The 27,985-nt window shown below is 48.0% G+C and overlaps 3 protein-coding genes and 1 non-coding gene across 10 annotated transcripts; 2 read left to right on the top strand and 2 right to left on the bottom strand.

The window, feature by feature from the left end:
- Positions 1 to 39: 39 nt before the first annotated feature.
- Positions 40 to 8,379, bottom strand: LOC101128853 (uncharacterized). 3 transcript variants are annotated; one of them, XM_019018126.4, is made up of 3 exons: positions 7,994 to 8,379; positions 7,345 to 7,404; positions 40 to 4,715 (listed from the first exon to the last, which is right to left on the bottom strand). In XM_019018126.4, exons 1-3 carry the CDS (start codon positions 8,045 to 8,047, stop codon positions 129 to 131), a joined length of 4,701 nt encoding a protein of 1,566 aa, XP_018873671.3. In that variant the 5' UTR covers positions 8,048 to 8,379; the 3' UTR covers positions 40 to 128. The 3 variants fall into 3 exon arrangements, with proteins under 3 accessions (XP_018873671.3, XP_018873670.3, XP_055230725.1); XM_019018125.4 differs by lacking the exon at positions 7,994 to 8,379 and having other exon boundaries at positions 7,345 to 7,964; XM_055374750.1 differs by lacking the exons at positions 7,345 to 7,404; positions 7,994 to 8,379 and having other exon boundaries at positions 40 to 4,240; positions 4,327 to 4,547.
- Positions 7,724 to 24,264, top strand: SNU13 (small nuclear ribonucleoprotein 13). 5 transcript variants are annotated; one of them, XM_019018131.4, is made up of 5 exons: positions 9,317 to 9,400; positions 15,593 to 15,824; positions 17,808 to 17,928; positions 23,003 to 23,310; positions 23,429 to 24,264. In XM_019018131.4, the coding sequence occupies exons 2-4, from the start codon at positions 15,822 to 15,824 to the stop codon at positions 23,263 to 23,265; spliced, it is 387 nt and encodes a 128-aa protein (XP_018873676.1). In that variant the 5' UTR covers positions 9,317 to 9,400; positions 15,593 to 15,821; the 3' UTR covers positions 23,266 to 23,310; positions 23,429 to 24,264. The 5 variants fall into 5 exon arrangements, with proteins under 5 accessions (XP_004063591.1, XP_055230726.1, XP_004063590.1 ...); XM_055374751.1 differs by lacking the exon at positions 15,593 to 15,824 and having other exon boundaries at positions 9,274 to 9,400; XM_019018130.3 differs by having other exon boundaries at positions 9,290 to 9,400; positions 23,003 to 24,264.
- On the top strand, positions 17,946 to 22,996 carry LOC129529526 (protein LLP homolog). The gene has a single exon (XM_055374752.2). It carries the CDS (start codon positions 21,065 to 21,067, stop codon positions 21,452 to 21,454), a length of 390 nt encoding a protein of 129 aa, XP_055230727.1. The 5' UTR covers positions 17,946 to 21,064; the 3' UTR covers positions 21,455 to 22,996.
- LOC115931984 (U6 spliceosomal RNA) lies at positions 18,361 to 18,467 on the bottom strand. The gene has a single exon (XR_004068375.2). It is a non-coding gene; the product is annotated as a U6 spliceosomal RNA (small nuclear RNA).
- Positions 24,265 to 27,985: the final 3,721 nt, after the last annotated feature.

Here is a 27,985-nt window from a genome sequence, read left to right as displayed (position 1 = left end):
CACTTGGAAAATGTGCCAGAGAAATCAGAACACCACAGGGCCCAAATGACCAATTTATTAGAGGCTTTGCAGGAATCAGGACACTCTCAAAGCTTTTCTGATATGTTCTGAGGACTCTGGGCCTGAGTCTACTTTTTAAAGCCATGCTGGAAGAGAAAAAAATTCAGATGCTTCATAATACTAAACTTTTTGGAGGCTCGTGTATTCTGTGGAGCCCCATTTGGGTTCCCCGGTGCCTCCTGGCCCTGGGGACTCTCTGTCTTAGGAAGGGTGGCCCCAGTACAGCAGTGACCTTGCGGCTGAAGATCCCTCTGTGAAGCAGTGTGATCTCCGATGCTGTCCTCCCCTGCACGTGGATCACCCACTTTGGGAGGCAGAGTAGAATCAGGTTCCCTCAGGCTCAGGTTAGGGGCCAAGTGCTTGCGCTTGGCGAGCTGTGGGGACCAGGACATCTTGGCCAGAAGGGTCAGGCCCAGCTTTGCCACCGCAGAGTGGAGCCTCCCTTTGAAGCTGACAGGTTCTGCAGAATGGCAGGAAGGCTGCTGCCCAGCCCCTCTGCACCCTGTAGATTCCAGGCTTACTCTTCTCCAGTATGTGGGCTGCTGGCATTTGAGTCTGGGGAGCTTAGAGGCCTCCCAGGATGTACATTCCTTCCTCCAGTGGGCGTGGTCTGCCTTAGAGAATGAGGTCGTCACTCTGCTGGGAGCCCTCTCTGCCAGCTGGGAGACCCTTGACCTGATCATTTTCCTGCCCCTACTGTTCTCACTGGGAGGCTCTCCGACCCTTTGTGGGCCACACCAGCTCTTGGACTCCGCTGCCGGCCTGGGGGTCCTGGGAGCTGGGAGCTTGGTCCTAGCAGGCGCTTCCTGGATCGCCTGTGGTTCTCTGGCGCCCCCTGGTGGCCTGACTCTCCTGGCCTTTTCAGGCTGGATGGAAATGCTTATGAGCTCTGACATGTGCGGCCTGTTCCTCTCCAGAGCTCTGGCTTGTATAGGAAGTTTCGAGCTTTTTCTGTCTGGGCGCTGAACCCTCTGGAACCTCTCTGGGGACTTAAGGCCTGGTGGGGAGCCTTGGGCCTCACAATACCTTTCCTGCTGGGCTTGGAGCTCCTGGCCTGTGTTCAGTCCAGAGAGCCTCGTCCCAGCAAGGGTCAATGAGCAAGATCCTAAGAAGTTAAACAGGAAATAGGACTCCAGGATCCGCCGGGGAAGACCCCACTTCAGGTGTGCAATCCTCCTCCGCATGAGGGACTCCAGGAGCAGTCGTTTGCTCTTCTTGAGGCCTGTCCCCTTAGGCAGGACAGTGAGGGTGGTGGGAGGACCCACTAGAATGATGGCAGCTTCCGGGGCTGGGCCACACGGGAGACAGGGGCAGGCAGAGGGCATGCCCAAGGGAGCAGTCAGAGACGGAGGGTTTTGGGACTGCCGAGTCAGGCTGGGGGCCTTCTCTGGATCCACCCCTTTGTCCCTTTGTCGTCTTCTCCAGGATTCAGGTTGGGCCTGCTGGGAGGCTGGACTGATCCCCACTCTATGATCCCTGGCAGGGGTTGTGCCCTGGCTGGCCAGATGCTCTCCCTCCCCACCCACCAGCAGGAAGACTTCACCCCAGTGGGGGACAGGATTCATCTCAGGACAGGGGGCAGAGATGAAACCATTCACAGCCACTGCCTGTTCCTGTTCCCGGGTCCCACATCCATAGCCAGTGAAGGCTGGAGGCCATGGTAGGCTGTGCTTCCTGCCTGTGGGCCTCTCACTCCCAGAACAGTCGACTTGGAGACTGTCCCTCACAGCATCCTCTCCTCTGACCAGATCCTTGTTTCCTCCCCTTGGTGCTCGAGGCTCTCCAACATCTTCATCTGTGCACTTTCTCTGGCTTCCTATATCCTGGAGTTCTGCAACATCCTCAACTCCACCCTCATTCTTATTTCCTTGCCCTTGTACCTGGATCTCTTCATCAATTTCAACTCTTAACTGTCCCTGGTCATCTCCTGCAGGAGCCTGGGTCTCTGTACCATCATCACCTGTGGTCCCTCTCAGGTTTCTCTTCCCCTGTAGTTGAATTTCTTCATCATTCCCACCTCCACCCTGTTCCTGGTTCTTCCACTCTGATAAACGGGTCTTTCCATTATCTTTATTTTTTAACAGTCTCTGGTTCTTTGCTCTAAGCCTCCAGTTTTTTCCCCTAAGCCTCCAGATCGTTCTACCATCCTCGTTTCCAACCTCTCTCTGGTTTCTCTTCTCTGATGCCTGATTTTCTGCAACATCCTTTCCAATCAGCTCCCAGTTCCTCCTCCCTGGTGAATGGCTCCCTCCAATTTCACTATCTAACTGGTCCTCGTTCTCTCTCTTAGGTCTCTGAGTCTTTACACCGTCCTCACCTCCAGGTTCTCTCTGGTTTCTCTCCACTGGAGCATGAATTTCTGTTCCATTCTCACTTCCCATCTGCTTCTGGCTCTTCCACTCTGATAAAAGGATCTTTCTACCAAGATCACTTCTAAACTGACTCTGGGTTTCTTTCCCAGGTGCCCAGGTCTTTACACGGTCCTCACCTCCAACTTCTCTCAGGTTTCTCTTCCCTTGTATCTGAATTTCTGCCCCATTCTCACCTCCAATATGCTGATCTTTCTTCCATTCTGCTGAATGCATTTCTCCATCAATTTGACTTGTTAATTTGCCCCAGTTCCCTGACTCAGATGTCTGGGTATGTGCACCATCTTCGCCTCTAATATGTTCCTGATTCTTCCCCTTTGGTATGTGAATCTTTCCACTAAATTCATTTCCTAACTGACCCCGATTTTTCCCCCCAAGTTCCTGGGTGTCTTTATCATCCTCACCTTTAACCTCTCTCCTCCCTAGTGACTGAATGTCTGTACCATCCTCTTCTCTAAGTGGCTCATTGCTCTGAGTCTCCACATCAGTTTCACCTTTTAATTGTTCCTGGATCTCAGCCTCGGGTGCCAGCATATTTGTGCCATCCTCACATCCATCCTTTCTTTGGTCTCTCTTCTCTGATGCCTGAATTTCTGCTCTATGTTCACCTCCAATCCAGTTCTGATTCTCCCAACATAGTATCTCAAATTCTCCATAAATTTCACTTGCGACTTGTCTCCGGTTTCCCCACCATAGTGCCTGGATCACCACCCAATCCTTCTCTCTTATCTCCCTGAGCTTCTTCTTGGTAGCTATCTGGGTTTCCTTAGCATCTTCATCTCTTCTCAGGCCCTTATTTCCCCACCCTACTTGAATTTCATGACTTAATTGTTTCTGGTTCTCTCCCCCAGATGCTTGGGTCTTCTTAGCTTTCTTACTTCCACCTTGATCATGCTTCTCCCACCTTGGTGTCTGGATCTCTGTAACATTCCCATTTCCAACACATTCCTGTTTTCCCCAATCCAAGGCCTGGGTCTCTACACTATTCTCTTTTTTTACTTCTCCCACGTTCTCCCTCCCACATGATCGGGTTTGTGCAGCATCCTGACCTCCAACCTGATCCTTGTTTCTCCCCTCTTCCATCTGAATTTCCACATCCGCATCACCTTTCATCTGATCTTGTTTCTCCCACTGTGGTGTCTGGGTCTCCTCACCATTCTCATCTCCAGTCTGGCCTTGCTTCCCCAATCCTTGAGCCTGGATCTCTTCCCCATCCTCCTCTCCAGCCTCTTTCTTGTCCTTCCTCTCAAATGTCTGGGTCTCCACAGCATCCTCACTTCCATTCTTATCCTGGTTCTCCCACTCAGGTGTTTGGGTCTCTGCATCAATTTTACATCTTAACTGTTCTTGGTTCTCTCCCATATGTGCCTGGGTTTCAGGGAGATTCTCACCTCCAGCCTCCCTCTGGTTTCTATTCCCTAGTTCCTGAATGTTGGTTCTACTCTCAACTCCCATCCGGTCCTGGGTGTCCCACCCTGATGTCAAGATCTCGCCATCAGTTTCACTTATTACTAGTCTCTGGTTTGCACACTCCAACACGTTGGTCTCTGCATCACCCTCCATTCCAAAGTCTACTGGGAACTGCTCCCCAGATGCCTGGATTTCTGAAGCATCCTCCCGTCTGCTCCCTGTCTGGTTCACCCACCTTGGAGCCTGGGTCTCTCTACTATCCTCTCTGCCTGCTGTCTGGTTTTTACCCCCTGGTTCCCAGGCCTCTGGTCGACAGTGCCAAGACTTCCAAGTGCACATTCTCAGTGTTTGGTGGGAAGGATCAGGCAGGAGCTCTCTGGGGCAGAACTGCAGCCTCTGAGCTGAAAGTAAGTTTAGAAGAGAGGTGGTTAAGGTCATGGAGGTGGGGCGAGACCTCACACTGATGACAGGCTCCAGTGACACCAACCTTTCCTGTGAGTGAGGCAGCAGCTGCTCCATCTCTTGACACATGTCCAAGGCAGGGCGAGTCTGACCATCATGGAGACACCAAGGCACCTGCCATGCTTTCCAGGAACTGTTCTGAGGCAGTAAACAGGTGTTTGAAATGGAGGTGGTACAAAAGATGGGCTCAGAGTTGGTGTGGACACCTGAAGGTGGGCCTGGACATGGGTGCTGTGGAGAGAGCAGGTTCTGGGCCCATGATTCCTGGAGGCTCCTCCGGTATCCCCATCTCTGCCTTTGTGCGCATTGTTGAGAATCTAGGCCCCTGGACTTTCCAGGACTGAAGAATTCAGGAGTCAGCTTGAAGACAGTTTCGCACCTCATGGAGGGCACTGCCTGCTTCTGCAGTGGCACCTGTAGATGAGAACAGAGAAGCAAAATCCTTGCACACATAATAACTTGCATAATCCGCACAGACAGAATAGTCAGGAAAGGCTTCTTGGAGGAAGTGACATTTGACTGGAGCCTGAATGAAGTAAGGGGCAAACCAAGTGACATCTGAAGAAAGAGCGTTGTAGGCAGAAGAGACATTAAGTACAAAGGCTTGAGGATGGAACAAAATTACGTATACAGGAACAGCAAAGAAGACTGTGTGGCCAGAATGGAACCAGTAATGAGGAGAGCACTGGGAGATAAGATCGGAGACAAACATGGGACAGATTATGCTGGTCCTTAGAGTCATGATTAGGAGTGAGAATTTTATTCTGAGTTTGCCAGATAATGTAAGTATAGGAGCCATTGCAGGGTTTTGAGCAGCTAAGTGCTATGTTCTGTTTCTAAAAGTTTGTTCTGATGGCAGGGCATGGTGGCTCATGTCTGTAATCCCAGCACTCTGGGAGGCCAAGATGGGTGGATCACTTGAGGTCAGGAGTTCCAGACCACCCTGGCCAACATGGCAAAACCCCTTCTCTACTAAAAATACAAAAATTCGCCAGCCATCATGGCGCATGCCTGTAATCCCAGCTACTCAGGAGGCTGAGGCACAAGAATTGCTTGAACCCAGGAGGCGGAGGTTGCAGTGAGCCAAGATCACGCCACTGCAGTCCAGCCTGGGTGACAGAGCGTGACTCCATCTGAAAAAAAAAAAAAAAAAAAAAGAAGAGGCTGGGTGCAGTGGCTCACGCCTGTAATCCCAGCACTTTGTGAGGTCGAGGTGGGTGGATCACAAGGTCAGGAGATTGAGACCATCCTGGCTAACACGATGAAACCCTGTCTCTACGAAAAATACAAAAAAAAAAAAAAAAAATTGGCCAGGCATGGTGGCGGGCACCTGTAGTCCCAGCTACTCAGGAGGCTTAGGCAGGAGAATGGCATGAACCTGGGAGGTGGAGCTTTCAGTGGGCCGAGATCGCACCACTGCACTCCAGTCTGGGTGACAGAGCAAGACTCCGTCTCAAAAAAGAAAGAAAGAAAGAAATCCAGAGTCGGCCAGGCGTGGTGGCTCACACCTGTAATCCCAACGCTTTGGGAGGCCAAGGTGGGTGGATCACTTGAGGTCAGGAGTTCGAGACCAGCCAGACCAACATGGTGAAACCCTGTGTCTACTAAAAATACAAAAATTAGCTGTGCGTGGTGGCACATGCCTGTAATCCCAGCTACTAGGGAGGCAGAGGCAAGAGAATCACTTGAACCTGGGAGGCAGAGGTTGCTGTGAGCTGAGATCGCACCACTGGACTTTAGCCTGGGCCACACAGCAAGACTCCATCTCAAAAAAAAAAAAAAAAGAAAAAAAAGAAAAAGAAACAAGAAAGAAATCTGCAGAGTTGGCTAGGAGTGGTGGCTCATTCCTGTAATCCCAGCACTTTGGGAGGCCAAGGCAGGCGGATCACATGAGGACGGGAGTTCGAGACCAGCATGACTAACATGGAGAAACCTCGCCTCTACTAAAAATACAAAATTAACGGGTGTGGTAGTGCATGCCCATAATCCCAGCTACTTGGGAGGCTGAGGCAGGAGAATTGCTTGAACTTGGGAGGCAGAGGTTGAGGTAAGCCGAGATCACACCATTGCACTCCAGCCTGGGCAACAAGAGCAAAACTGCATCTCAAAAAAAAAAAAAAAGGAACAGAAAAGGAAATCCACAGAGTTGTGACTAAAACTTCTGGGCTGCTGGTAATCATTTGTTTCTTAATCTGCATGCTACAAACTGATGTATTCAATTATGAAAATTTACTGATCTACACACTTGTAATTGTGTGTGTGTATTATCCTTGGACCAATTTTTTTTTTAAAAGAGAGAAAAAAAGAGGCCAGGCACAGTGGCTCACACCTGTAATCCCAGCACTTTTTTGGGAGGCCGAGGCAGGCAGATCACAAGCTCAGGAGCTCGAGACCAGCCTGGCCAACAAAGTGAAACCCCATCTCTACTAAAAATACAAAAAAAAAAAAAAAAAAAAAAAATTTGCCAGGCATGGTGGCGGGCGCCTGTAATCCTAGCTACTCGGGAGGCTGACGCAGGAGAATCGCTTGAACCAGGGAGGCGGAGGTTGCAGCAAACCAAGATCACACCACTGTGCACCAGCCCAGGCAACAGTGTGAGACTCTGTCTCAGAAAAAAAAAAAAAAAAAGAGAGAGAGAGAGAAAGAAGAAGGCCATTCTGGTGACTGTATGGAGGATAGGCTGTGGTTGGATAAGAGAAGCAGCAAGAACCAGGCAGAAGGCTGTTGGTATGGTCCAATTGAGACATGATGGTGTCTCTGCCCAGGAGGGTGTGGTGTGGTTAGAAGTGATCAGATTTGAGATACAATTTGCAAGTATAGCCCCTGGGACCTGCAGATGGATTGAATGTGTGGAGTGAGGGAAAGAGAGGAGCTCAGGGTGACTCCTGGGTTTGGGGCTTGGCCGATGCTCTCCCTGAGCAGCCTGAGTTTCCCTCTGATTCATTTCTGGTACACCAGGCATAAAACAAGGTCCTTGTAACAAGTGACAGAGACAATCATGGTGCTGAGGGAAGAAGGGTGAAGGTGTATGGGGCCCACTCACCTTGATGACATTCCTTGTGCTGAAGCGGGTCCTGGTGACCTGGTGCCAATAGTGCCGGACCTGCCAGACCAGAAAGAGGCAGAGGACAAGCAGGTTGCCACAGCACTGAGGGTCCCTGCAGCTGTGATTCTGGGAGAGCAGGCCCTGCACTGGCTCCCACTCAGGGCCATGGAATGGCCCCACCACAGCACAGGCACCCAGCAGTGACAACAACATGGCAAAGCTTAGATCAGGCAGATGGTGTTGGGAGCTAGAGGGCAGGCCTGGCACATCTGATGCAGCCAGCTGCAGTAGGATAGCCGCCACCTCATAGCACCCCTGTCACTGAGGCCACCTCACAAAGGGGGCTGATGCCCCAGCCTCAACTCTGACCCTGGTGCCAGGCCTGGTTAGCATGCTCTTGGTGCAGGTAAGGACAATGTTGGGGAATTGTTCAAAAGTAGTTAGGAGGAAGAACTTGTTTTAAACAAACCCATCCTCTGGAATGAAAAGATTAAGTTCCCTGAATGTGTGATGGGGTGATATAACCTGCGGTCTGCTTGATTTCTTTCTTCCTATGAAATACTTGGATCTGCCTGTCCTTCCATTATCAAACATTTAATGAACACTGTATTGAATACATGTATTCTTGTTTAACCACTCAACATACCTTTCTCGTTGCTTGCAGTATCCTGATTTCCTGTGGGGGAATTACTTTTCCCATCTTAGGATCAGTGTTGGTGGGAAAATAAATTTTACCCTGAAGACTATTTTACCCAAAAGTTCTATTCAAAATATTAAATATCTGAGCAGGCAGGGACGTCAGCCAGTTATAATGAGCCAGGCCTTAACTGTTTAGTGGCTGGAATTTTTTTTTTTTTTTGAGACCGAGTTTCCATTCTTGTTGCCCAGGCTGGAGTGCAATGGCGCAATCTCGGCTCACTGCAACTTCCACCTCCCAAGTTCAAGCGATTCTCCTGCCTCAACCTCCCGAGTAGCTGGGATTACAGGCATGCGCCACCACGCCCGGCTAATTTTGTATTTTTAGTAGAGACGGGGTTTCTCCATATTGGTCAGCCTGGTATCGAACTCCCAACCTCAGCTGATCCACCCGCCTCAGCTTCCCAAAGTGCTGGGATTACAGGCGTGAGACACCGCACCCGGCCCTTTTTTTTTTTCTTCTTTTTTTTGAGACGGAGTCTCACTCTGTTGCCCAGGCTGGAGTGCAGTGTGCAGTGGTGCGATCTCGGCTCACTGCAAGCTCCACCTCCAGGGTTCACGGCATTCTCCTGCCTCGGCCTCCCGAGTAGCTGGGACTACAGGCGCCCGCCACCATGCCCGGCTAATTTTTTGTATTTTTAGTAGAGACGGTTCACCGTGTTAGCCAGGATGGTCTCGATCTCCTGACCTAGTGATCCGCCTGCCTCAGCCTCCCAAAGTGCTGCGATTACAGGCGTGAGCCACCGCACCCGGCCGGCCTTTTTTTTTTTTTTTTTTTTTTTTTGAGAGTCTCGCTCTGTCGCCTCAGCTGGAGTGCTAGAGTGCAGTGGCATGATCTCAACTCACTGTAGCCTCCACCTCCGGGGTTCAAGCGATTCTCCTGCTTCAGCCTCCTAAGTAGCTGGGGTTACAGGCGCCCGCCACCACGCCTGGTTAATTTTTGTATTTTTTAGTAGGGACGAGGTTTCGCCATGTTGGCCAGGCTGGTCTCGAACTCCTGTCCTCAGGTGATGCGCCCGCCTCGGCCTCCCAAAGTGCCGGGATTACAACCATAAGCCGCTGCGGCCGGCCGGTGGGTTACTTTTTGAATGTTTAATTCATTGTTTCTGCCAATAATTTGTACTAGACAGCTCATAAGAACGCCAAAGTACGTTCCTTCTTCGACACTGGGCCAGTTTCCGCGCCAGTGCCCCCGTAGAGGGCGGGGCTCACTCGCTCGCGTAGCGTCACCTTCGCTTCCTGCCGCGCGGGGCCATTTCCGCTGCTGCTTCTGTGAGTTTTTCCGGTGCACGCGAGTGCTTCTCAGACGTCAGCTGCGCTCCCCTAGGAGTGCTGAGCCCGCGGAACCGCAGCCATGGTGAGTGCGTGCGCCGGCCGAGGGACCGGGAAGCGGGAGACTCAGGGTTGCGTTCACTCCCTAGCCTGTTAGATGGAGGCTTAGACCCTGCACCGTCTCATCCGCCGGCGTTGGGTCTTAACCGCCGGGCCCTTAGTTAGAACCCCAGCAGCCGCGGGGTCCCAGCAGCCTGGCCCGGGGTTAGAACTCAGGAAGCCTTAGGATCCCCGCAGCTGTGTTGCTTTGCCGCACGGTCTGTTTGCTTGGCAAAAGGCCTGCAGCGAGCGGAGGGGCCCAGCCTGGGAGAAAGAGACCAACCCACGTGGGAGAGGGCAAAAAGTTGGGTGAAGAAAACTTGGCTCCAACTTTTTTTTCCTTGTTTCTTTTCATACGAAATCTACGATGGCGTGGGACCCTGGGATTCGGATCAATCTCTCCTACCCACCCTACCTCACCCCACCCCCGTTGCTGGGGTTCAGGAGGAGATCTCCCATGGGTTTGCGCTTAGTGCCCGCCGCGAGTCACACGCGCCAGGGACCTAGAGGAGCCTTTGGCATTTGGGGGCTGTGGGGAACATGAAGTGAGCGCGACTCACGGCCTGGAGTGCAGGAAAGGCTTCTCCTGCAAGGCGGTGGCTTCAAAAACCAGAAGTCTGGTAGCACCACGTGCGGCGTCTCTAAACTCTTGGTCGTCTCTGACTTTTAAACATCTAGGGAAAGTTCTAAAACGTGTGTCCTGGCGTAGTAGTTTTGGTTGGCACTTGGTGAGGAGGGAAGAATTTGTAAAGCACTGTAACTTCTATAGTTAATCCTTCCAGTGGAGCTTGGATCCCGGCGGTAGCACTCCCCACAAACCTCCTCCCGTGCATTTTGAAGCTTAGTACGTGGCTGAGCCTAGAACTTGAAGCTTCCAAACTCAGTGCTCGCTTTAACGCAGTTCCCTGAAACGTTTTGGAATCGGATGGTCTCAGGTTGAACTTTGCAGTTTTCCTCAACTGTAAAATGGGGATGACAGTGCATGAGGGTGTTGTGAGGATCAAATGAAATAAAGCATGGTAAACATCTAGTCCTGATGCTTGGTACAGAGTAAGCACGCAGTATTTGTTGTTCAGTCAAAACCTTGCAAGTTTTGGCTGTCCTGGTGTACAGGGAAACCAAATTGATCATGCTAGGTAGGGATTTAGGTTGGCTGGTGGTATGATATCATTCGTTAATTTATTTAACCCCTGAAGAAATTGAAAGGCAAATAAATACACCCTAAGCAAGTTTCAATTAGTGTTTATAAGCTAGTTTGGTTTTAAAATTGAGTTTAACTTTTTTGTTGACTAATAGTGAAACATTTAGGTATTTAATGATTGTTCAGATTCCTGAAGTCTTCCTCTTTTATGAATTTGATGTTTATCGAGATTTGAGAATCCTGATTTCCAGAGAATGGGTTGTTGGAAACAACGGCAATTTTTAAAGTTTTTTTAAATTGACATATCATAGTTGTACATACTTTGGGGGTTCCCTGTAATATTTCTAAGTATATCTATTTTAAAACGTGCAACAGGGCCAGGCGCGGTGGCTCACGCTTGTAATCCCAGCACTTTGGGAGGCTGAGGCGGGTGGATCATGGGGTCCGGAGTTCGAGACCAGCCTGGCCAACATAGTGAAACCCTGTCTCTACTAAAAATTCAAAAAAATTAGCCAGGCGTGGTGGTGGGCACCTGTAATCCCAGCTACTTGGGAGGCTGAGGCAAGGAGAATCGCTTGAACCTGGGAGGCGGGGGTTGCAGTGAGCCAAGATCACGCCACTGCACTCCAGCCCGTGTGACAGTTTGAGACTCCGTCTCAAAAAAATAAATAAAATAAAACTTGTGATAAATTATTAACCAAAATTTCCAGCTGGGCACGGTGGCTCACGCCTGTAATCCCAGCACTTTGGGAGGCTGAGGCGGGTGGATCATGAGGTCAGGAGTTCAAGACCAGCCTGACCAACATGGTGAAAACCCATCTCTACTAAAAATACAAAAATTAGCCGGGCGTGGTGGTGTGTGCCTGTAATCCCAGCTACTTAGGAGGCTGAGGCAGGAGAATCACTATAACCGGGGAGGCGGTGTTTGCAGTGAGCCGAGATCATGCCACTGCACTACAGCCTGGGTGACAAAGCAAGACTGTCTCAAAGAAAAAAAAAATCCCTACTGTAGTATCAAATAAAACATTTGTATGGCCGGACGTGGTAGCTCACACCTGTAATCCCAGCACTTTGGGAGGCTGAGGCGGGTGGATCACCTTAGGTCAGGAGTTCAACCTGGCCAACATGGTGAAACCCCCGTCTCTACTAAGAATACAAAAATTAGTTGGGCGTGGTGGTGCATGCCTGTAGTCCCAGTTACTCGGGAGGCTGAGGCAGGAGAATTCCTTGAATCTGGAAGGCAGAGGTTGCAGTGAGCCGAGATTGCGCCACTGCACTCCAGCCTGGGCGACAGAGGGAGATGCCGTCTCTTAAAAAAAAAAAAAAGATAAAAGAATAAACTCCAAATCAGTAGAGGGGAAAATAGTGCAAATGCAATGATAAATCCAGAGAAAGGAAAGAAAGAAAAAGAAACAGAACAAGTGGAACAAATAGAAGAAACAAAAGAAGGAAAATTTGAAACCATTATACCAATACTTAAATATGTAAAGGGACTGACTGCTCCAGTTAAAAGACGGGATGTGGCCGAGCACTGTGGCTCAAGCCTGCAATCCCAGAAATTGGGAGGCTGAGGCGAGAGAATCTCTTTAGCCCAGGAATTGGAGACCACCCAGGGCAAAATAGTGAGATCCTGTCTCTACAAATTTTTTTTTTTTTTTTGAGACAGAGTCTTGCTCTGTCACCCAGGCTGGTGTGCAGTGGCATGATCTCGATTCACTGAAACCTCTGTCTCCTTGGTTCAAGCGATTCTCCTGTTTCAGCCTCCCGAGTAGCTGGGATTACAAGCATGTGCCACCATGCCCAGCTATTTTTTGTATTTTTTTAGTAGAGACGGGGTTTTGCCGTGTTGGTCAGGCTGGTCTCCAACTCCTGACCTCAAGTGATCTGCCTGCCTCAGCCTCCCAAAGAGCTGGGATTATAGGCGTGAGCCACCGCACCCAGCCTAAACAATTTTTTTTTTAATTAGCCAGGAGTTGGCCGGGTGCAGTGGCTCACGCCTGTAAACCCAGCACTTTGGGAGGCTGAGGCGGGCGGATCACAAGGTCAGGAGTTCGAGACCAGCCTGGCCAACATGGTGAAACCCCGTCTCTACTAATAATACAAAAGTTAGCCGGGCATGGTGGCGCATGCCTGTAATCCCAGCTACTCAGGACGCTGAGGCAGGAGAATTGCTTGAACCTGGGAGGCAGAAGTTGCGGTGAGCCGAGATTGTGCCACTGCACTCCAGCCTGGGCAACAAGAGCGAAACTCCATCTCAAAAAATAAAAAATAAAATAAAATAAAATTAGCCAGGAGTGGTGGCCCACACTTGTAGTCCCAGTTACTGAGGAGGCTGAGGCAGGAGGATCGCTTGAGCCCTGGAGGTCGAGGCTGCAGTGAGCTATTGTCATGCCACTGCACTCTGATCTCAGTGATCGAGTGAGACCCTGTCTCAACAACAAAAAGGGTGTAATTCTTTTTTTTTTTTTTTTTGAGATGGAGTTTCACTCTTTCGCCCAGGCTGGAGTGAAGTGGCATCATCTCAGCCTACTGCAATCTCCGCTTCCCGGGTTCAAGCCATTCTCCTGCCTCAACCTCCAAGTAGCTGGGATTACAGGTGCCTGCCACCACACCCAGATAATTTTTGTATTCTTAGTAGAGACGGGGGTTTCACCGTGTCGTCCAGGCTGGTCTTGAACTCCTGACCTCAAGAGAGCCACCCACCTTGGCCTCCCAAAGTGCTGGGATTATAGGTGTGAGCCACTGTGCCTGGACTGCCCCAGCTAAGTTTTTAAATATTTTTAGAGATGGGGGTCTCACTGTGTGGCCCAGGCTGGTCTCAAACTTCTGGCCTCAATCAGTCCCCAGCCTCAGTTTCCCAAGTTGGTGGGATTATAGGCCTGAGCCACTGCAGCCAGTTCAGAATACACTCTTCAAACATGGAACGTTTTTGAAACTTGGCCATAAAGCAAGCTCTGCAAATTTTAACATTGGTAATATTACATACCATTTTTGCCCAACCCAAATGGAAATAAGTTAAAAATTAGTAACAAAGTAGTTTGAAATGAAAAATATAAACTATCAGAGAGATTTAAAAATTGTAGTAGGAATTCAAAAATAGAACAGAACAATAATGAAAATACCACATACCAGAGCATAAGTGACAAGGGCAGAGGGGGGAAGAAACAAATGAAAGGATATAATGAAAGTATTACTTGGAGCCTAAGATGCTAATGCTAGGGAGAAACGGGCTAAAAAGGTAGGAAAAAAACACAAGCACAAAATAACCCCAAAGAAAGTAGAAGGAAAGAAAAAAAACAAAAGGAGAAATTGCTGAAATAGAAAGTAGAGCATACTGCTGGGTCTTTTCCTTTCCGAAGCCCCTCTTTCTCACCAGAGAGAGCTGTTCTTTCTCTTTCTTTTGCCTATTAAACCTCTGCTCCCGGCCAGGCGCAGTGGCTCACGCCTGTAATCCCAACACTTTGGGAGGTCGAGGCAGGTAGATCACCTGAGGTCAGGAGTTCGAGACCAGCCTGGCCATCATGGCAAAACCCAGTCTCTACTAAAAAATACAAAAATTAGCCTGGTGTGGTGACGCGCACCTGTAATCCCAGCTACTGGTGGGGGCTGAGGTAGGAGAATTGCTTGAACCCAGGAGGCAGAGGTTGCAGTAAGCCAAGATCGCACTACTACACTCCAGCCTGGGCAACAGAGCAAAACTCCATCTCAAAAAAAACAACAACAAAAAAAAACCCTGCTCCTAAACTCCTGTGTGTCCGTGTCCTAAATTTTCTTGGCATGAGACAACAAACCCTGGATATTTACCCCAGGCAACGAAGCTAGTTCAGTTTGACACTGTTGTGAAAGTTTTGGGGAATTAGTCACTGTCATGCATTGCTGGCGGGTGTGCAAGTTGTTAAACCCTATATAGGGTCAATTTAGAATAGATATAAAAGTTACAAATGCATATTATATCTTTTGACTCGTTAATCCCACTTCTAGGAGTTTATCTTACAGATATACTGAATGAACCATAATATAGATTAGGTATAGATGAGATTACACATTATAGCATTTACATAATAGTGAAAGATTTAAAAATATATAAATGGGCTGGGCACAGTGGCTCACGCCTGTAATCCCAGTACTTTGGGATGCCCAGGCAGGAAGATTGCTTGAGGCCAGGAGTTCACGACCAGCCTGGACAACATAAGACAGTGCCTCTAAAATTAAAAAATTAGCCAGACGTGGTGGTGCATGCATGTAGTCCCAGCTACTTGGGAGTCTGAGGCAGGAGGACCACTTGAGCCCAGGAAAGTCCCCTTCAGAAAGATTAATCGAAAAAATAAGGCCAGGCACGGTGGCTCACGCCTGTAATCCCAACACTTTGGGAGGCTAAGGCAAGCAGATCACTTGAGGTCAGCAACTGGGAGACCAGACTGGCCAACATGGTGAAAGACCTTCTCTACTAAAAATACAGAAAAATTAGCCGGGCGTGGTTGTGCATGCCTGTAGTACCAGCTGCTCTGGAGGCTGAGGCTGGAGAATCGCTTGAACCCCGGAGGAGGTTGCAGTGAGCCAAGATGCCACCACTACACTCCAGCCTGGGTGACAGAGCGAGACCCTGTCTCAAAAAAGAAAAGGTTTAAGTAGGTAACATGTGAAGGAGACATACTCTATAGACATTAAAAAGAAAGGATGGCCAGGTGCGGTGGCTCATGCCTGTAATCCCAGCACTTTGGGAGGCTGAGGCAGGCAGATGACCTGAGATCACGAGTTCGAGACCAGCCTGGCCAAAGTGGTGAAACCCCGTCTCTACTAAAAATACAAAAATCAGCCGGCCGTGATGGCGGTCACCTGTAATCCTAGGTACTCAGGAGGCTGAGGCTGCAGTGAGCCGAGATCGCGCCACTGCACTCCAACCTAGGCGACAGAGGGAGACTCCGTCTCTAAATAAATAAATGTATGAGGAAGAGAAAAATAATATGGAGGTCTTCCCTTGACCTCCCCCAACCCCCTTCCTTTAGAGAACTCCATCCTTCACCTAATTCCTCCTAGTTGTCCTGGGACCAAGACAAGTTCGCCTAAGATAAGGAGTTACGTAGAAGACAGGACGTCCTGGTGTACAGGCTGGCTCTGGACGTCACTTCCGCTGGCGGCAGTGGCGTCACTTCCTGCTCTTGGGGGCGGGGCATCCGTGTCCTTGCGGTGCTGGGCAGCAGACCGTCCAAACCGACACGCGTGGTATCCTCGCGGTGTCCGGCAAGAGACTACCAAGACAGACGCTATGGTGAGTGTTCCTACTGGGCCACTATCTCCGGGTCACCTCCCGAGAGCCGCGGTGCCGCGAGCGTGGTCCAGCTGTGTCAGAAAAGCTGTAAAAAAACGGAAGGAGAAAAAGGCAGGTGCGCCGTGTCGGGCAGGAGACCACCGAGGCAGGCGCTATAGATGAGTGGTCCCACCAGGCCGTCTCCGTCTCCAGCGACTGCCGTCCACCCTGTGTCCAGCCTCCAAGGCCGAGGTTAGGTGGTAGCCGCAGTGAATCACTCGCGATTCGCACGTTACACACGATGGCGACATGTGGGGCCGCACCTGGGTTATAATATGAATATATCCTTGTATATAAATATGTGTTTGTAAAAACAAAAAAAAAAGAAAAATTAATGAAAATGGTTTACTGGAGCAGTGGGAACGAGATGGAAGGAGCGGAATAGGCAGGCCACTCACCCAATATGCTCCCTACATGGGTGTGTATTTATTTATTTATTGAGACGGAGTCTCGCTCTGTCGCCCACGCTGGAGTGCAGTGGCGCCATCTCCGCTCATTGCATCCTCCGCCTCCTGGGTTCAAGCTATTCTGCGTCAGCCTCTCGAGTAGCTAGGACTACAGGCGTGAGACACCGCGCTCGGCCCCTACATGGGTTATTTTGACACAGATCTCAATGACATCGTTTTATGCATAAGTATTACAGTATATATAAAGTAAGAATTTTTAACATAACTGCAAATGCCATTAGTTAGTTAATAAGGGTTGCAAGTTGGTGATATTTAACTGTACCATTCCCTCTTTATTTATTAGGCGGAAGAGTGATACAAGAGGTACTTCTCATCTTCTACCTGGTTACCGCCTAATACAGCATTTAGGAAAGGCACAGAGGATGATTGTTTCCCTTTCCCAGTTTTCAAAATATTGAGTTGCTATCACTTGCATAGCTTTGACTTTTAAACCATGAAAATATTTTACATACTTGAAAAATAAAATTTAAAGCAAGCTGACTACAAAATAAATCTACTTGTATACCAAATTGCTAACCACAAGGAAAATTTTAATTTGAATAACTTTTGAACAAAGTCCTGCCACTGGATGTCTTTGATAGGATATATCCTAAGAACAAAAATAAATTTTGACTTTGGTGAGTTTGTTGGTAGAGGTGGTATATTGGTGTAGCAATTTTGGAACCATTTTGTGTGTATTGTAGAGGAGGTGAGGAAATACTTTAATGTGTTGGAAACCAGGGGTTTGAACAGAAGATATGCATATGGAATGGGGAATGGAAAGAAAACTTTGTGCTACATTTACTGTAAATTATATCTTATTGATTCAGTAAATTCAGGTGGAATACAGAAGTTCAAATTTAAAGATTACCCATGGACTCCTAACCACAGGTGATCCACCCGCCTCAGCCTCCCAAAGTGCTGTGATTACAGGCGTGAGCCAGGAGTTTGAGACCAGCCTGGCCAACATGGTGAAACCCTGTCTCCACAAAAAATACAAAATTAGCCTGGCATGGTGGTGCACGCTTATAGTCCCAGCTACTTGGGAGGCTGAGGCACAAGAATCATTTGAACTCGGGAGGCAGAGATTGTAGTAAGCTGAAATCACACCACTGCACTCCAGCGTGGGCAACAGAGCAAGACTCCATCTAAAAAACAAAAACAGAAATGGATTAGCCATGGACTCAAATGGATGCGGAGCCATGGGAGCCCGTTTGTAATCCATTTGCTGTAATATTATCAAACATTCGGCTGAAGAAAGACAAAAGTACATGAGCTTTAGTATACTTTACTGAACTGTGTAATTCCTAATAGTGTATTTCCTTTTTTTCGAAGGTAGGAGTGGAAAGTCCATTGTTAACTACCTGGTGTTTTGTGTGTTTGAGGGTTAGGGAGCAGGGCAGTTGCCCCCTGTGTCTCAATTGTTGATTAGTATTTTGTGAGTCAGGTAGGAAAACTTCTGGCTCAATTTGTCTGATATTTTTATTTCCCCCCATAGACTGAGGCTGATGTGAATCCGAAGGCCTATCCCCTTGCCGATGCCCACCTCACCAAGAAGCTACTGGACCTCGTTCAGCAGTCATGTAACTATAAGCAGCTTCGGAAAGGAGCCAATGAGGGTAAGGCAGCCACAGGATGCTCTGGGGGAATGTTAAAGGCACCTGTTTCCATCTGGGGCCTCTGATCTGATTTCCAGTTTGGGAGGAGGGCTAGCTGCTCTTGACTACAACCAGTGGGAGGACTTTGGCATTAGATGCTAAAGCTGATGGGCTAAGAATTTTTTTTAGACCCACCAATTGTTACCATTTTGCCACATTTACCTTCTTTTTCAGTCTATAAGTGAATTTTATTTTTGCTGAGCCATTTGAAAGTAGTTGTGGAGACTTTGTATAGTGGCTGTATGACCTCACCAGAGCCATCAGAAGGAAAGGGATATTAATGCTTTTTAGCATCCCTTATACGATGGATACTTAACATTGATGAATTTCATTTGGTTCCCAGAAACATTCCCTACCCCTCTCCCTTTTTTTTTTTTTTGGATGCAGTTATTCAAAAACATGGAACGTTTCACGAATTTGCATGTCATCCTTGTGCAGCGGTCATGCTAATCTTCTCTGTATTGTTCCAATTTTAGTATATGTACTGCTGAAGCGAGCACTACCTCCCTTTGTAAAAAAGGAAAAAAAAAAAAGCTGTTTTTCAGTAGAATAATTGTGTATGCATGATGCTTTTGCCCAGAGGTGATATAGGATACTCTCACTTTATTCATTATTATTTTTCTAATTTTATTTTTATTTATTTATTTATTTATTTTTATTTTGAGAGTTTTGCTCTTGTTGCCCAAGCTGGAGTGCCATGGCAGGATCTCAGCTTACTGCAACCTCCGCTTCCCGGGTTCAAATGATTCTCCTGCCTCAACCTCCCAAGTAGCTGGGATTACAGGCATGCACCACCACGTCCAGCTAATTTTGTATTTTTAGTAAAGATGGGGTTTCACTATGTTGGTCAGTCTGGTCTCGAACTCCTGATCTCAGGTGATCTACCTGCCTTGGCCTCCCAAAGTGCTGCTGGGATTACAGGCGTGAGACACTGTGCCCAGCCTTATTTTTATTTTTATTTTTTTTCAAGTAGAGACGAGGTTTCACCATGTTGGCCAGGCTGGTCTCGAACTCCTGACCTGAAGTGATCCGCCTGCCTCAGCCTCCCAAAATTCTGGGATTACAGGCGTGAGCCACTGTGCCCGGCTGCCCAGCCTTATTTTTATTTTATTTTATTTTTTTGGAGACAGAATCTCGCTCTGTCGCCCAGGCTGGTCTTAAACTCCTGAGCTCAGGCAATCTGCCTGCCTCGGCCTCCCAAAGTGTTAGGATAACAGCAGGCGTGAGCTACTATGCCCAGCCAGAATACTCTCATTTTAATAGATGCTGGGTAGTTTGATGTGGTAGAGCTCTTTTGTCGTTGAAGATTTTTAATGGAAACATCAGAGATTTTGTCAACTGTGTTTGAGATTTAGGAGAACTATTACAATCGCTTTTACCTGTGTTGCTGAAGGAAGATAAAGTAGACTCTGTGGGTCTCATCGTGGTGCTCTTTCCTCCCTGCTCGTCACACTGCAGTAACTGCAGTGCCTGGTATAGCAGTGGCCAGTGGGGCGTTGTAGGGTGACTCACCAGCTCTCCTGGGAGGTCTCTCTTCTCACTTGATGCACTCAGGTCAGCTTGGCTGGGCAGGGATTTGAGTTCTTACACTTCAGGTAGATGAGGACTCATGGACACAGAGCAACCTTATTTCCTCTTGCCGTACTTTGCACGGTGATAAGCACACAGGTCCTTGAATGGAGATGCTCAGTCTCAGCGACTTAATTCAGAATATGCTTACTGGGAGTTCAGGGAGGGAGATGCAACAATTTTCCGTACTTCTGCCTCAGTGTCAGGTATTCTTTCTTGCCATATTTATTGATTGCCTGCTATGTGCCGGGCGCATGTATATATGCTGATGATGCACTGGTGAACAAAATGAAGTCTCTGCCTTCTTGGAGTATACATTCCAGTGGAGAAAGACATAGGTTTTATGCCTGGTGGTAAAGAATGCTGTAAGAGGCCGGGCGCGGTGGCTCACACCTGTAATCCCAGCACTTTGGGAGGCCGAGGTGGGCAGATCACGAGATCAGGAGATGGAGACCATCCTGGCTAACACGGTGAAACCTCATCTCTACCAAAAATACAAAAAATTAGCCAGGTGTGGTGGCGGGCGCCTATAGTCCCAGCTGCTCAGGAGGCTGAGGCAGGAAAATGGTGTGAACCCGGGAGGCGGAGCTTGCAGTGAGCCGAGATCGCACCACTGCACTCTAGCCTGGGCGACAGAGTGAGACTCCGTCTCAAAAAAAAAGAATGCTGTAAAACAGAATAAAGTAGAGAAGGGGGATAGGAATGGCAGTGGTGCGTCTTTTTAGATGGAGTATTCAGAGAAGGTCTGTCTGAGGAGTTTGAGCAGAGAACTGAATAGATGAGGGTGTTGGAAAGAAACGTTTTTGGGCATGGTGTAAAGGCATGCTTGAGGGATTCTAAGGAGGCTGGTGTGTGGCTGGAACTAAGTGAGGGGATGAGAGGTACTAGGAGATCACATGAGACCATGTAGGCCACTGTTAGCGGTGAGTGCAATGGTAAATGAGTAGAAGGATTTTGGACAGCAAGATTGCTATGATCTTACTTAACACTTATAAAAGAGTCACTCCTATGACTTTTGTAGGGTGAGTAAGCTATAGTAATATCAATAGAAATGAACATGCTTTGCATTTACCATGTGTCAGGTATTATTATTATTATTACTTATTTTTATTTATTTTACTTTTTTTTGAGATAGGGTCTTACTCCGCAGCCCAGGCTGGAGTGCATTGGCATTGATCATGGCTCACTGCAGCCACGACCTCCTGGGCTTAGGTGATCCTCCCACCTCAGCCTCCCAGGTAGCTGGAACTACAGGTGTATGCCACCACACCTGGCTAATTTTTTATATTTTTAGTAGAGATGGGGTTTTGCCATGTTGCCCAGGCTGGTCTCAAACTCTGAGTTTAAACAATCTACCTGCCTCAGCCTCCCAATGGGCTGGGATTACAGGTGTGAGCCACCATGCCCAGCCTCATCATTCTTATTAACTTGTTTAATCCTTTCAATAATCCTATTAAGTAGAATTATTAGGTAATTAGAATTAGGTTAAAAAGAGCTGAGGTGTGGGTGTTCGTTTCTCAGGTAAAACATGGCTAAAAGCTTACGGAGTAAGTGGAAAAGAAAGATGCGTGCTGAAAAGAGAAAAAAGAATGCCCCAAAGGAGGCCAGCAGGCTTAAAAGTATTCTCAAACTAGACGGTGATGTTTTAATGAAAGATGTTCAAGAGATAGCAACTGTGGTGGTACCCAAACCCAAACATTGCCAAGAGAAAATGCAATGTGAGGTAAAAGATGAAAAAGATGACATGAAAATGGAGACTGATATTAAGAGAAACAAAAAGACTCTTCTAGACCAGCATGGACAGTACCCAATATGGATGAACCAAAGGCAAAGAAAAAGGCTGACGGCAAAGCGAGAGAAAAGAAAGGGGAAAAGCAAAGCAAAAGCAGTGAAAGTGGCAAAGGGTTTGGCCTGGTAGACTCTTAAAACCTTGGAAAATGCCACATGGGATAGATGACGGATTAGAATGTATACACATGTATACTTTGATTTCAACTGCCACCAAATGAAAACCATTTGTTTTCCTATTTTAACTTGGCCTTTTTTCTTCAATTCAAACCCAGCATAACTCCTCAAGTTTGTTTTGGGAACTTGAATAAAATATTTTCTTTGATACAAAAAAAAGGATTAGGTTAAAAAGAATTAGGTAATTCTTTTTTTATTAGGTAGAATCCTGTTAGGTAGAATTATTTTATAGATGATAAAAGTAAGGGAAGTTAAACACCTTGCTCAAGGTCATTTGTGTAACAAGAATGAGTGCCAGCGTTTGCACTCAGACAGTGTAGCTCTAGAGTGTGTGCCCTTCTCAAGTACTCCAGCATGAATGCAGAGTATTCGCACTGAGCCACAGAGGCAAGCAGTCAGGAGGGTACGCATCTGAAACGGTGCTGTGGGGTGTTGAACTTGCATGGTGAGTCGCATGTGGGATCGCTTTCTAGAAGTATTGATTATGGCAGATTGAGATGGTAAAACTCTGACTCTCAGTCACAGATACCTTGAGAAGTACTATATTATTAATATACTACTACTTGCTGGTGGGGGTTTGTGGAAGCTGTTGCAGTTGACGAGGTAAGAGATGATGGTGACTTGGACGAGTATAGCAGAGGAGTAGAAAGAAGTGGTCAGGGCCAGGCGTGGTGGCTCATGCCTGTAATCCCAGCACTTTGGGAGGCCAAGGTGGGTGGATCACAAGGTCAGGAGTTTGAGACCAGCCTGGCCAACATAGTGAAACAAAAAATTAGCTGGGCATGGTGGCGGGCACCTGTAATCCCAGCTACTTGGGAGGCTGAGGCAGGAGAATCACTTGAACCTGGGAGGCAGAGGTTGCAATGAGCCAAGATTGCGCCATTGCACTCCAGCCCGGGCGACAGTGTGAGACTCCATCTCAAAAAAAGAAAAAAAAAAAAAAAAGAAAGAAAAAAGTTGTCAGATTAGGACAGGCACAGTGGCTCATACCTGTAATTTCAGCACTTTGGGAAGCCGAGGTGGGTGGATCAGTTGAGGTCAGGAGTTTGAGACCAGCCTGGACAACATGGTGAAGCCCTCTCTCTACTAAAAATACAAAAATTAGCTAAGCACAGTGGCACGTGCCTGTAATCCCAGCTGCTTGGGAGACTGAGGCAGGAGAATCACTTAAACCCGGGAGGCGGAGGTTGAAGTGAGCCAAGATCGCACCACTGCACTCCAGCTGTGTGACAGAGCAAGACTCCATCTCAAAAAAAAAAAAAAAAAAAGAAGAAGAAGAAGTGGTCAGATTCAGGACGTGTTTTGAGGATAAGTGGTGGATTTAATGTAGGGCTTGAGAAAAGGCCGTTGTGTATGACTGACTGGTGTTTGAATCCTTTATCATATCCCAGGGCCGGTCTAGGACACACAATTGAGTGTGCCTAGGCATTCTTCCCAGTTTGTTGTGGCTGCCCTGCCCAAGCCCACATCACCTGTTAGCTTCACGCCCTTCTCTCCACAGCCACCAAAACCCTCAACAGGGGCATCTCTGAGTTCATCGTGATGGCTGCAGACGCCGAGCCACTGGAGATCATTCTGCACCTCCCGCTGCTGTGTGAAGACAAGAACGTGCCCTACGTGTTTGTGCGCTCCAAGCAGGCCCTGGGGAGAGCCTGTGGGGTCTCCAGGCCTGTCATCGCCTGTTCTGTCACCATCAAAGAAGGCTCGCAGCTGAAACAGCAGATCCAATCCATTCAGCAGTCCATTGAAAGGCTCTTAGTCTAAACCTGTGGCCTCTGCCACGTGCTCCCTGCCAGCTTCCCCACTGAGGTTGTGTATCATATTATCTGTGTTAGCATGTAGTATTTTCAGCTACTCTCTATTGTTATAAAATGTAGTACTAAATCTGGTTTCTGGATTTTTGTGTTGTTTCTGTTCTGTTTTACAGGGTTGCTATCCCCCTTCCTTTCCTCCCTCCCTCTGCCATCCTTCATCCTTTTATCCTCCCTTTTTGGAACAAATGTTCAGAGCAGACAGAAGCAGGGTGGTGGCACCGTTGAAAGGCAGAAAGAGCCAGGAGAAAGCTGATGGAGCCAGGACAGAGATCTGGTTCCAGCTTTCAGCCACTAGCTTCCTGTTGTGTGCGGGGTGTGGTGGAATTAAACAGCATTCATTGTGTGTCCCTGTGCCTGGCACACGGAATCATTCATACGTGTTCAAGTGGTCAAGGGGTTTCATTTGCTCTTGGGGGATTAGGTATCATTTGGGGAGGAAGCATGTGTTCTGTGAGGTTGTTCGGCTATGTCCAAGTGTCGTTTACTAATGTACCCCTGCTGTTTGCTTTTGGTAATGTGATGTTGATGTTCTCCCCCTACCCCCAACCATGCCCTTGAGGGTAGCAGGGTAGCAGCATACCAAAGAGATGTGCTGCAGGACTCCGGAGGCGGCCTGGGTGGGTGAGCCATGGGGCAGTTGACCTGGGTCTTGAAAAAGTCGGGAGTGACAAGCTCAGAGAGCATGAACTGATGCTGGCATGAAGGATTCCAGGAAGATCATGGAGACCTGGCTGGTAGCTGTAACAGAGATGGTGGAGTCCAAGGAAACAGCCTGTCTCTGGTGAATGGGACTTTCTTTGGTGGACACTTGGCACCAGCTCTGAGAGCCCTTCCCCTGTGTCCTGCCACCGTGTGGGTCAGATGTACTCTCTGTCACATGAGGAGAGTGCTAGTTCATGTGTTCTCCATTTTTGTGAGCATCCTAATAAAGAAATCTGTTCCATTTTGATGACAGAATGGCAGTGCCTGATTCTTAGTAAGTATCCGGCTAAAATTGGAATGAAGACATACTTAGCTTTACTAGAGTGGTGATAGCTGCTTAAGACTTTTTTTTTCTTCTTTGTGAAAGAGTTTCACTCTTGTTGCCTAGGCTGGAGTGCAATGGCACGATCTCGGCTCACTGCAACCTCTGCCTCCTGGGTTCAAATGATTGTCCTGCCTCAGCCTCCAAAGTAGCTGGGATTACAGGCGTGCGTCACCACGCCCAGCTAATTTTGTATTTTTAGTAGAGGCAGGGTTTCACCATGTTGGCCAGGCTGGTCTTGAACTCCTGACCTCAGGTAATCCGCCTGTCTCAGCCTCGCAAAGCGCTGGGATTACAGGTGTGAACCACCACGCCTGGCCACTTGCTTAGACTTTTTTTTTACCAGAAGGCTATGGAAGAGCTGTCTCCTCCTACCAGGTAGTTTCTGCCTTGGCAGTTCAAAATGTCGTCTTATACACACTCAACTGGAGCATTGCTATCACTGGAACTGGCTTTCTCAACCTCTGTGCTATTGACATTTGGGGCTGGTTAATTTGTTGTGAGGACTGTGCTGTGTGTTGTATGTTTAGTAGCATCACTGGCCTCTACCCGCTAGGTGGCAATAGCAGCACTCCCCCACAACCAAAAAATGTTTCTGGACATTGTTAAATGCCCCCGGCAGTAAAATCACCCCCAATTGAGAATCACTGTTGGAGAATCAGGGTTTCGAGTAACCCCTGGCACATGCAGGATTGGTATTGGTGACTAAAGCCACTGCCCCCTCACTTGCCTCTTCTACTTATTATCTTAAGGATAAGTTCCTTGAGAGCCTAATAACTCAGCTTGAGAAATCTTCCAAGGTGCAAGTAACTGGGTACCATAGTGATCCCCTCTTTGCCAGCTTGGGCCAATATACCCCTGCTGTAGCAAGAAGCACACCTGGGGGAACCTGGCAGCCACCTTAGCCAGTCGGACCTGTTCTGTGCATCCTGGGCTGGTCATTTCTTCCAGCTTACTCCAGTGTTCTCATCACCACCCCTGAAGCAGTTTTATATTTTTGGATGGTGGAATTTTACACAGTGCTTACTTTTTCACAGTCGTGCATTCAGTGTTTTTGGTCAATGACAGACCACATATATGACAGTGGTCCCCTAAGATTGTGATACTGTGTTTTTACTGTACCTTTCCTACGTTAAGATGCACAAATGCCATTGTGTTACAATTGCCTACGGTATTCAGTAACATGCAGTACAGGTTTGTAGCCTAGGTGTATGTATAGTAGGCTGTTCCATCTAGGGTTTTGTTTGTTTGTTTGAGACAGTCTCGCTCTGTCGCTCAGGCTGGAGTGCAGTGGTGTAATCTCAGCTCACTGCAACCTCCGCCTCCTGGGTTCAAGCGATTCTTTTGCCTCAGCCTCCTGAGTAGCTGGGATTACAGGAGCATGCCACCACGCCCGGCTAATTTTTATATTTTTAGTAGAGACAGGGTTTCCCCATGTTGGTCAGGCTGGTCTTGAACTCCTGATCTCTTGATCTGCCCACCTTGGCCTCCCAAAGTGCTGGGATTACAAGCGTGAGCCACCGCACCCAGCCAGTTTTTGTAAGTATACTCTATGGTGTTTACACAGTGACGAAATTGCCTAACAATGCATTTTTCAGAATTTACCTCTGTCATTAAATGACACATTACTTTTTTTTTTTTTTTTGAGACAGTCTCACTCTGTCACCAAGGTTGGAGTGCAGTGGAGCAATCTCAGCTCACTGCAACCTCCGCCTCCTGGGTTTAAGTGATTCTCCTTCCTCAGCCTCCTGAATAGCTGGGATTACAGACACATGCCACCACGCCCAGCTAACTTTTGTATTTTTAGTAGAGACGGGGTTTTACCATGTTGGCCAGGCTGGTCGGGAACTCCTAACCTCAGGTGATCCAACCTGCCTCAGCGTCCCAAAGTGCTGGGATTACAGGCGTGAGCCATCCCGCCCAGCCAACGTAATGACTTTTTTCTTTCTTTTTTTTTTCTGAGACAGAGTCTGGCTCTTGTAGCCCAGGCTGGAGTGCAATAGCGAGATCTCAGCTCACTGCAACCTCCGCTTTCCAGGTTCAAGTGATTGTCCTGCCTCAGCCTCCCGAGTAGCTGGGATTACAGGTGCCCACCACCATGCCTGGCTAATTTTTTGTATTTTAGTAGAGACGGAGTTTCACCACGTTGGCCAGGCTAGTCTCGAACTCCTGACCTCATGGCCCCCCCCACCCTTGGTCTCTCAAAGTGTTGGGATTACAGGCGTGAGCCACCGTGCCCGGCTCCAAACATCCTTTCTTTAGGGCCTTTCCTAGCTACCCCACCTCATAATTTCCTTTTCCCCCTAGCTCTGTAACATTCTACTTTTTTTTTATTAACTTAAACATAACTAATGTCTGAGATTGCTTTCTTTCTTTTCTTTTCTTTTTTTTTTTTTTGAGACATAGTCTCTCTCTGTTGCCCAGGCTGGAGTGCAGTGGCATGATTTCAGCTCACTGCAACCTCCTCCTCCCCGGTTCGAGCAATTTCTCTGCCTCAGCCTCCCAAGTAGGTAGGATTACAGAAGTGCACCACCACGCCCAGCTAATTTTTGTATTTTTTAGTAGAGATGGGGTTTCACCATGTTGGCCAGACTGGTCTCAAACTTCTGACCTCAAGTGATCCGCCTGCTTTGGCCTCCCACAGTGCTGGGATTACAGGCGTGAGCCACTGGGCCCAGCGTGAGATTGCCTTCTGATTTTTGTTTCTAAACATTTTATTTTTGAGAGAGAATCCGTTGCTTTCATCAGGTCTCAAAGGTTCCCCTGACCCCAAACACAACTGGTTAGGAATTTCAGATTTACAGTGTTTCCTGAAACTCTTTCCCAAGAGAACCTGCAATTAAATAGTTTTACATTTACAGTATTGACCTAAAGAGATTATTTATTTGTTGTATTTGAACGTTTTCATTGTCTTTGATCTCAAACTGATGGATGGAAAGGCAGCTTGTTCTAGGAAATGAGTGTCCCCCATCCCCCTTGGCATCAGGTTACTTTTTTTTTTTTTTTTTTTTTTTGAGACAGTCTTACTCTGTCACCCAGGCTGGAGTGCATTGGTGCAGACTTGGCTCACTGCAACCTCTGCCTCCCGGGTTCAAGAGATTCTCCTGCCTCAGCCTCCCGAGTAGCTAGGATTACAGGTGCATACCACCATGCCCGGCTAATTTTTGCATTTTTAGTACAGATGAGGTTTCACCATGTTGTCAAGGCTGGTCTCAAACTCCTGGCCTCAGGTGATCTGCCTGCCTTGGTCCCCCAGAGTGCTGGGATTACAGGCATAAGCCACCATGTCTAGCCCAGGTTACATTTGGAAAAATCAAGTATGGCCTCTGGCTTGAGCTGATGTATCTACTTGGGGGTGGGGTCATGGGGATGGAAGATAACTATACTCTTGTGAAGGAAGGAAATAATTTAAAGTAGCAAGTCAATATTCACAATGACCTGTGGCAGCCAGCCTCCAAGATGGCTCCAGTGATCCTCACCTGCGATTCATGCCCTCGTATAGTCTCCCACACCAACTCAGAGTCTGGCAGAATCGATGTGACATTGCAGTTTCTGCCTTCGTTTCTTCAGATTACTGGCTATAAGGGAAGTCAGCTGCCATGGACTTAAGGACATGGAGGTCCTAAGGCCTCTAGCCAACAGCTGG

The sequence above is a fragment of the Gorilla gorilla genome, chromosome 23 (assembly GCF_029281585.2).
Source record: "Gorilla gorilla gorilla isolate KB3781 chromosome 23, NHGRI_mGorGor1-v2.1_pri, whole genome shotgun sequence".
Classification (NCBI taxonomy): Eukaryota; Metazoa; Chordata; class Mammalia; order Primates; family Hominidae; genus Gorilla; species Gorilla gorilla.
The sequence above is the reverse complement of the archived record's forward strand: the minus strand, read 5'-3'. Positions and strand labels throughout refer to the sequence as shown.